The sequence below is a fragment of the Pezoporus occidentalis genome, unplaced genomic scaffold (genome assembly GCF_034315485.1).
Source record: "Pezoporus occidentalis ecotype Australia unplaced genomic scaffold, CSIRO_AGI_Poc_V1 ctg58, whole genome shotgun sequence".
Lineage (NCBI taxonomy): Eukaryota > Metazoa > Chordata > Aves > Psittaciformes > Psittacidae > Pezoporus > Pezoporus occidentalis.
This window is the reverse complement of record NW_026915921.1, coordinates 1,799,604-1,808,848: the sequence shown is the minus strand read 5'-3', so window position 1 is coordinate 1,808,848 and position 9,245 is coordinate 1,799,604. Positions and strand designations below refer to the sequence as shown.

Sequence of the window (9,245 nt, the reverse complement as noted above, 5' to 3'; positions counted from 1 at the left end):
AATCCTTCTACCTGTTTCTGGAGGGATGAGGGAATTACCCAGCACGTTCGTATCTATACCTCCCTACTTTAAACTCTGGAGATGTCTAAGGTGTAAACCTACCAGGCTGTCAGCCTGCTGTACTTGTACTAACCTGCAGATGTAAACACACCAGGTTACACAGATGTTTCTGAGCAGGAGGCCTGTTTGCTGCTGGGGAGCAGGAAGATTCTCTTTCCTCAAGCAAGCTCTTGAAGTATACCTTTGGAGACTTAGATTTCTCTGTCCCTCCAAGATGCTCCTTTTATTACGGCTATACTTGCATTGTGTGCATGTAGATAAGGTGGCTGCTGCAGTCCTCAAGCCTGCACTCAAGAAACCTTGATGTAAATGGACAAAGGTCATTTCCACCCCCAGCCACACAGTCTGATGACCAGAATGCTCAATTTCTGATAGTGTTGCTTACACGAAGATTTGCTTCCTGGGGGGGTTGGAAACTAATTCATGTAACTTCACAGCCAGAAGAATTCAGCACTAGTCAACACAACTACAAAAGCATGAGCCCTCCCTCTCCCCTCCATGAAGTTAAAGACAACTGCACAGAATTTGGTGAACTGGCACTGAAAGTTTATCCACTTCAGAAAAATATACGTTCATATAAAAATAGGATATTAACACAAACATGTACATATTTGCAAATCTTGTATTACACAGCTAGACAGTGTTATGTTTTATAGGTACTAGATTACATAAGTATTTTTACAGTTTAAAAATCTTAAGAGTATATGATTGCCAAAAAGAAGTAAATATCTGAGCAGGGCCCCAGACATAGTGTGAGTTTAACCGTCACAACACTGTGAAGTCAGTTATTCCCAGAGAAAAATGTACTCTGTAAGCAGTAGGTATAAATACTGCAAGAAACTAGAACTTGCTTTGACATCCGTATATTGATATGCTGAAGCCAGTTTTTAAATGCTTTGTTGGCTGAGACTTCTTTAGAGAGTGGATTCATATGAGGGTATGAACGACAGGGATTCTCCTTTAAAATAGAAGTAATTAGAAACAAAATATCCACTATTACCACCAGAATCTGACATTTAAGTACTGCATATTCTTTATGCACATAAAACCTACTACAGCAGGGACACAGATCAAAAGGCTGATATTGCATATGTCTGTGTCACTTGCAAAAGGCAGAGACAGAGTTTCTTGTCTTGATTCCTATGTTTGGTCCTAATGCTGCATCTATTCATTAAGGAAAACCCCTTAAGGTTTAACTCCTGGTTTACTGTTTTCATAAACAGAAAATTCTTATTCTGTAATGGTTTTGTTGATGTTTTCAAAGCTTGTGACCATCTAACTGTAACAAGACTAAAACCAACATATGAAAAGGTAATAGAAAAAGTGAAGTTTATGGGTACAGATTCAGGCTGATGGAAACTAGATTCCTTCTTCTGCTTCAGGAGTGACAGAATTACAAGTCTTGTAAACATTATTAGAGTATGAGGCCATAACAACTTTGAATCAGTTAAGAGGCCATTAAAATAAATTTATTCTTATTAAAATTTAGGAATAGGGTAATTTTGGCATAAATATCAAGCCCTTGGTTTTAGGATACCTGTCCCTGAAATATTATGGAATGAGTATCACAAGCACCCTGAAAATGCCTATCAGTGATTGCTTGATAGTATGTTAAAAACAGATTTCATTTGCATGCAACTACAAAGAGCAATTTTAATAATGGAAAAATTATTGGTGATCTACAAGCAGCAGACTAAGGCAGCGTGTTTGCCCTAGAACAGCACAGAGTGCAGCGGGCTCACAATCTGAGCCCAAGAGACTGACCACAATCTGGGGTATTCACAAGACTCCTTCCCTTCCCCTTTAAAATTAAGTAGCCCTTTCTCTTTCCTCATACCCACTAAAACCAGCGGCATCTCCTCTTCCAGTTCAGAACTAAGCAGTGGGGCTCCCAGGAAAGTCGAATCAGTAATAACCCACCTGAAGTGCATGTAACAAACCAGCCTGTGGGATGCCACAGCTCTATCAGATGGCTAGTACCCTACTGATACTGATTACTGCAGACATCATCATCTGAAGGTTTATGTGGTTATGTATGACATGGCTTAAAAAACAATAGCCACATTTCCTGATCCATCTTTACCTATGGTAAATCAAATTATTTGCACAGAAGTCTTCATTATTTACACGTCAACTATACGAGTAATACAAAACTTCTCAGTTGAGCACCAGTGCTGACTTAAGGAGTAATACCTTCAAGTCAGAGTATTAGTATTCCCTGTCACAAGCAAATTCTGATACACTTTCAGAAGTTTCCCTTTTCTGTATGGGTTGTATTCAGACCACTTCTTTGTTCATGTCCATCTTCTACATTCCAAGGAGATTACTAATAGCAGCAGTTTCATAAAAGGTGTAGGTATCACAGGCAGTTTTCACAGCGTAATCACTTCAGCTCTTTTTAAAAGAAAATACCATGAAATCCACTGATCTGGATTGTAAGGTTTTACTGAGAGTTCATTAAATGGAGGTTATGTACAATTCAGTTGAGAATAAGTGGTTGAAACAGACTCAGTTTCTGTGTGCAAACAATGAGATGTCCAGCAGTGGCAGGAGTCCACATCTCGTTCAAGGGCAGCAGAGAATGTATTTGTCCTAAACGTCAGTGAATTATGCCAGTCATGTCACCTTGGCTTAGAGTAACCATAAGGACATCGAAGAATCAGGCTGTCATGACTAGGTAAGACATGAGTGCTGTAGTATTCAACCAGACTCCCCATGTTCAAAAACATGATGTCTGAATCCAGGTAAAACTTGCAATCCTGGCGTAAAACAAACAAACAAGCCACATGTATGTAATGATTGACAATCATTTTTCCAACTCAGTGTTTCAATAAAGCCCATAACATCCTCATCAAAACTAAGAAGTTCTTTCAAACAAGCTACTGCTTTGCAAACCAGTCACTTACACAAAGAAGTCCAAATTTAACTCAGGAATTTAATATTCTTTTAGGATTTGACTGGAGCTGAAATTTTGATGTGAAAATTGACAGCTGATTTGTCTTTTGCCTGATACAGCAACTAGAAAGCCCAGATCCAAGTCCTCAAACTCTCATCTTTGACCAAGTGCTTCTGAATCAGCTTATTTTTACTTTCGGGAATGGGAAAAAGTTTAGACTTTGTTAATTCTGACACTATACACATGCAAACTTTATATGCACATATACATGGAATTCATACCTGTATACACATGTATTACACACGCCCACACAGTGCAGCTACTAACCTTTTCAAAGATTCTGTAGTTCCTCAATTTTTCTGCAGATTCATCCCACACAACCAATACCTTGAAGGAGAAAAAATACACCATATTCAGTCTGTGCTAATAAGCTCTTCTAAGTCAATGTATTATTAAGGAATTAATTACAATCCAGATTAAAAGAATTAAAATCACTGATGTTATGATAGTGATTGTCTCAGATTTTCTTGCTTTAAGAAAAGAGCACAGCTGTATTTTTAAGTACTTTATCATATATAATATACAGTATCTATAAATCAAAAAGGGTTTTGAGGGATAGATTAAGCAATTGCAAGTTACCTTTCCAGACTTGGTAGATGAGTTCCTAATACAGTACAATCCATTCTGTGGTTGTCCCCGTGGGCTACTAGCTTTAAATGTCCTAAAACAGCAATTATATGTATTGGCATGTTCTGAATCAGACAGGTAAAATGCTTGCATTCTTAGAATTCTTATTAAAGAAATCTCTATTTCAGTTGCAATAATCCACAGTACATCATAGCTGGAAGAACTTCACTGTTCCAGAATCCAAACCAGCAATGCAGTACAGATCTGGCTTGCTGTCCCATCAAGCACCCTGGCAGAAGAACCTTCTCCAGATGGAGTAAAAATCACTTTGCAAGTTGTCAGTTGACACATGAGCACCAAGCTAACTCCCCTAAACAGTGATTCCACATTAAAGGAATTTTATGATTTTAAACACAAATTGTACCTATCAACACGCTCTTTGGACTACTGATCTGTACATTGTACGACTTCTAAGCAACTACTTTAAAGTCATATTTTACCTTTCAACTTCGAAGGATTCAGAGGTATTAAGAAATATTGAAGCAGGCAGCCCAACCTGTAAGAAATATGAAGAAAATCAGTCCCCATGTTAGTCAACGACAAGTCAAAATTCTAACATGTTATGCAAATAAGCTACAGCCATCAGCATTTGAAATTATTAACAGTGATTTAATCTTTACTTTATACTTCTTCTTCCTCCTTTATATCCTATATTAAAATCAAGAATTTATCAAGGCATTCTTGAAAGCTCAACCTCCCCCCCAAGAAACCCCCCACAGCACTGTATTTTCAGAAAGTGGGGGTTCCTCCCCCCTGAAAATGCATTTAAAAGCTTCCCAAAAGTGCACATAAGCAAGAAAAAAAACCCAACTCTTTGAGAATGGATCATTTGCTTGCTCTTACTTTTTCATAGTCATCATCAGAATCATCATCAGGTTGCTTTGGCTTGGGGGACAGTGCTGGTTTTTCAGATGAGAAACTTCTAAAACTCTGTCCATCTGGTGGTGATCTCCTGGCAGAAAGAGAACAAAAACTGAAGGACATCTCCTCAGGAAAACAGAACAAATATACAAAAAAAAAAAAAGAAACACCACCGAAGGGATAATAAAATTAGAACTGAAGAAAAAGTTTCAGTTTAGCCCCCAAATCACAGAATGGTTTGGGTTGGAAGGGACATTAAAGCTCATCCATTTCCAACCCCCTGCCATGGGCAGGGACACCTTCCACTAGAGCAGGTTGCTGAGGGACCCATCCAGCCTGGACTTGAACACTGCCAGGGACAAAGCAGCCACAGCTTCTCTGGGCACCCTATGCCAGTGCCTCACCACCCTCACAGGGAATTTCTTCCTTATATGTAATCTCAATTTTCCCTCTGTCAGGTTAAAGCCATTTCCCCCTTGTCCTGTCCCTACATACCCTTGTATAAAGTCCCTCTCCAGATTTCTTGCAGGACCCTTAAAGGTACTGGGAAGCTGCTCTAAGGTCTCCCCAGAGCCTTCTCTAGGCTGAACAAGCACAGCTCTCTCAGCCTGTCTTCATAGGATAGGTGTGCCATCTCTGATCATCTTTATGACCTCCTCTGGACTTGCTCTAACAGGTCCACATCCTTATGTTTGGAGCCCCCGAGCTGGGCACAGTACTCACAGATTAATTTAGGCAACCACAGATTAATGTAAGTTGTAAGGGACCTCTAGGGATCATTTAGTTCAAGCTCCTGCACAAAGCTAGTCCAACTAGATCAGGTAGCTCAGAAAGCTGTGTCCAGTCAAGTTCTGAATATCTCCAAGGATGGAAATGCCACAGCTTTCCCACCAGCAACCTGTTCTGGTGTTTCACAAGCCACATGGTGAAAACCTTTCCCTAACATCTAACTGTAATTTCTCAGGTTGTGACTTCTGCCTGTTGCCTCAGGTTGTGACTTCTGCCCTTATCACTTGCAGACCTCTGAGGTCTTACTCTGCCTTCTCCATACCCACCCATTAAGTAGTTCTAGACAGCAGTGATCTCCCACTAGCCTTCCTAAAGGTTTCACGAGTCCAATTCTCTCAGCCTCTTCTCATGAATCTTGTGCTATAGCCCAAACATCTGGCTGGCCTTCCACTGGACTCACTCCAGTGTATCAGTGTCTTCCCTGTACTGTCTTAGAGAATGTATTATTTGTTCTTCAGAGCTTCTAAATGATCCTGTGAACAAAAATATTTTTATCTGACTCACCACCATAACTAGTTACACCTCCCTGATCTTAGTATGAAATGAAACATTTCCTGTCTCCACAGAAGCCTAAAATTGTTTTTGCAGTTCACTGAGGCTCTGACATAAAGAGCTGTGATCAAAGGCTATTAAATCTTTAAGACACACCTGAAAAGAAATGAACTACAAAATTTTGGTGTATTTTTTTAAGTTTGCTTTGTTTCCTATTTCTTTCTGAACTATTTCAGAAGCTCAGCCCAATGCAATAGGGGCAAAAAAGCATAACACTGAAGAAGAGAGGGATGGAGCAGGGGAGAGAAACAGATGTCAATGTGAACATGAGAAATCAGTTTGTCAGCTAGTTACCTAATGCACAATGGAAAAAATAGTGCATTGTGTTTTCATACTTACTGTAACTGGGGACATGAAAACTTCTCAGGTCTAGGCTTGACTGCAGGTGGCTGGTGGGTTGGTACAGGTGGCTTTGGGAGCACTGGTGGCACAAACAGTCCAGGTTTACTGTGTTCTCTTGGCACTCTGGGCTCTACTGGTTTTTCAGCAAGCTGTGACAGCTTGGGTTTATTGCTCGGTAGTGGAGGAGGAGTTCGTTGTGAAAGGTTTAAGGTTTTTAGCTTCTCACACCCTTCTGGAGTAGCAAGAATTTGACCTAAAGGCACAGGCTCTGGAGGCGATGAGCAAGGTTCTTTGATACCCAGAGTCTTTTTGAGTAGAGGTAGAGGAGGTACAGGGGGCAGCTGTTCACTGAGCCTTCGAGTCGAGGGTTGGATCTTTAGATTAGGTTCAGCTCGGCACTGAGATTCTCTCACACTTAAGATATCCTCTAATTTGATATCAGGTAAGCTTCTTTTTGGAGGTGGTGGTGGGACTGGCACAGGAGATTTGCCAGGAAAGGAATTTGCCCTTGACTCTGAGTAGGGAGCTTTTCTGACATGAGGAACTGGTGGAGGTGGGTAGGCTGGGGGCAGGACCATATCTACAGAAAGAAAACATCCAAAATACATTACACACTGAGGGGAAATACAGTATGTCAAGAAATGAGACTTTTCAGATTCATTTTCTATGTGGTTTAAGATACTTCACTGGCATCTGGTCTGACAGTACCCAAATGTTGGACAAGCATTTAACTTCCAGCACAATTCTGAATGTTTTATGTAGTAAACTCCTGCAATTTCTATTCAGGGACGGGTCACAATGACTTTGACCAGAGAGACCATATTAAAAGCACTACCCCTCCTCAAGACTGATGGCCAGACACAGGACCTTCCAGGGCAGAAGGCCTGCAAGAAAACATGCCCTAAGGCATGTAACACTCCCTGTAATTGTTTGTGCTGTTACTAGGAACTTTTGACCCTAAATACCTCTCAAGATTAGATACCTGTGCATTGCCTCTGTTATTTTACCACCTGCAGTGCTTTAGATATGACCAAGCAAATCTGGCATTCTACGTGAATAGTGCCTTCACTGGGAGCCTTTTGTGAAGGCAATGAAAGGAATCACATACCATCTTTTACTATATCAGAAGTATCTGGCTGCAAGTAAGACTCATCCTCTTCCTCCTGGTCATAATCTGCAAATAAAAATCAGTGTATCAGACTAAGTACTCCTGGAACCATGAAAGAGTACTGAGTACATTTTGCTTTTTCATAATCAAGTAGTTTTCAGTTCTTTTTTTTTTTTAAAGAGGTAAAAAAAAAAAAAAGAAGAATTTTGGTCCATCTCTTTGCTACTTAGAAAAGATGTTTCCTTAAGTTTTCTTGTTAGTTCAAAAAAGCCATCACTTACAACAGTGGGAGATGAGCTAGACTTCATTTTACATTTTCCTCATCTATCAGCTTAAAATTTACTTTCTGGTGACACCTTCTAGTGTTAATAGCCCTCCTGAGAACAATTCTACTTAGTTGCAGAGATACAACTAGATGGATGCACTGGCAAATCCAGTTGAAAAAAAAGTAATCCCCAAAACCTAACCCTAAACCAAAAACTTTTTAGATTTTGCAACACAGGAGCCTAACTCAACACTCTATTGCACTTCACATAACCTTTCCCTCCCAGAAACACCAAAGTACTAAATCACAGTCCTACATGAAATGCTGCCGAGTCTGTTCTCCTCAGCTTTGCAGCAACTGAACCGGATTTCATGAAAAGATTCACTCCTGCCTTTATGTCCTAGTCAGGAAGAACAGTCAGGAATGTCCTGTCAGGAAACGAGAGTACTTGCTCCAGTTGACTCTGCGCTTAGAAATCTGAAGGGGCAGGTGGGATATGGCCTAGTAAAGAAACTACGTTGAACCTGGCGGCGAGGCTTCTCATGCTGATTTGTAGTAGCACTTTTCTTGACTAGGAAGTCAGTAGCTGCAATATGTTGTGAACATTTATCTGACAGGCTTGCTGTAATGTCCTCACTTGCGATGAAAAAATAAACACACCCAGCCCAAACTGCTGACTATGAAACAACTACAGCAATGAACAAGTAACAAACTTTGATTAAAAACAGGCTATGCTAAGAATCAGACATTCAGAGCCCTACTTTGAAAAGTTACTCAGTTTAAAAGTCACCAAAGAACATTTCCCTGTGCATTTCACAGAAGCGCATCCCGTGCCTAATGCAAGATCTTTGTAAACCGCAGGGATGAATTCTGTTTCATATTAAACAGGCAACAACATCATCCCAATAAAGAATCATAGACTCACAGAATGGTTTGGGTTGGAAAGGACTTTAAGGTCATCCAGTTCCAACTCCCCTGCCATGGGCAGGGATGCCTCACACTAGACCATACTGCCAAAGGCTGTCAGACACCTCCTTGAAAGATCTGAATTTCTTTAGTTACCATTTATTTTTACTAAGTTTATGGCATAGAACAACTGATTCTGATTTAAATTACAACAACTACATACTTTGCAAAAACAAAAATTTATAGTTGCAAATTAGTTCAGTTTGCTCAAGCTATGGGAATAATTCCTGCAGAATCCAGAAGAAATAAGCAAGCAAGTAAATCTTATTTATTGTGTCTTAATTTATCACCTTCATTATCTGCTGAATGATGAGAATACTTGATATCAATGGGACGTTCTACTGAGCCATAGAAACTGTCTGCATCGGAACCAGAGTCACTGCAAAAGAAAAAACAGAGTACCTTCTGCATCACTGTGCTATGGGTACTGGGACAGTAAACAGGCATGTTAGGAGGACAGCAGCACTGCAAAGGAATGCTGGAAAAGCAGAAGCGACCTATTCCTCATTCCCAATTAACAGCCAGATATGTTGCTACTGTCTTTTTAAAGTTTTTATGTGTTTTACACAAAACTGACATTTAAAGTTCTCTTAGTAAAAAGATCTGGTTTTGTCTTAGTACTACTTAAACTATGTATTAGGAAGGCCTTTCATTCTTGGGCCTTACTGCACTTGTTTTGGTTTAACAGTAAATTGCTTGTAGGTGCAAAAAGCCTAAAG

At 40.0% G+C, this 9,245-nt stretch overlaps 1 protein-coding gene across 7 annotated transcripts in view; it reads right to left on the bottom strand.

Annotated features, from left to right (window-relative positions):
• Positions 1 to 584: 584 nt before the first annotated feature.
• Positions 585 to 9,245, bottom strand: part of SH3BP2 (SH3 domain binding protein 2) — a 39,474-nt gene continuing 30,813 nt past the window's right edge. For 6 of the 7 annotated variants that reach the window (XM_062638714.1, XM_062638717.1, XM_062638711.1 and 3 more), the window contains 8 exons: positions 8,817 to 8,905; positions 7,296 to 7,361; positions 6,185 to 6,767; positions 4,487 to 4,595; positions 4,084 to 4,139; positions 3,596 to 3,677; positions 3,284 to 3,343; positions 585 to 2,819 (listed from right to left, as the gene is read on the bottom strand). In XM_062638714.1, coding sequence (XP_062494698.1) covers positions 2,682 to 2,819; positions 3,284 to 3,343; positions 3,596 to 3,677; positions 4,084 to 4,139; positions 4,487 to 4,595; positions 6,185 to 6,767; positions 7,296 to 7,361; positions 8,817 to 8,905 — 1,183 coding nt within the window. In that variant the 3' untranslated portion in view covers positions 585 to 2,681. The remainder of the gene's footprint in view (positions 2,820 to 3,283; positions 3,344 to 3,595; positions 3,678 to 4,083; positions 4,140 to 4,486; positions 4,596 to 6,184; positions 6,768 to 7,295; positions 7,362 to 8,816; positions 8,906 to 9,245) is intronic. The other variant, XM_062638712.1, reaches the window with a different exon arrangement.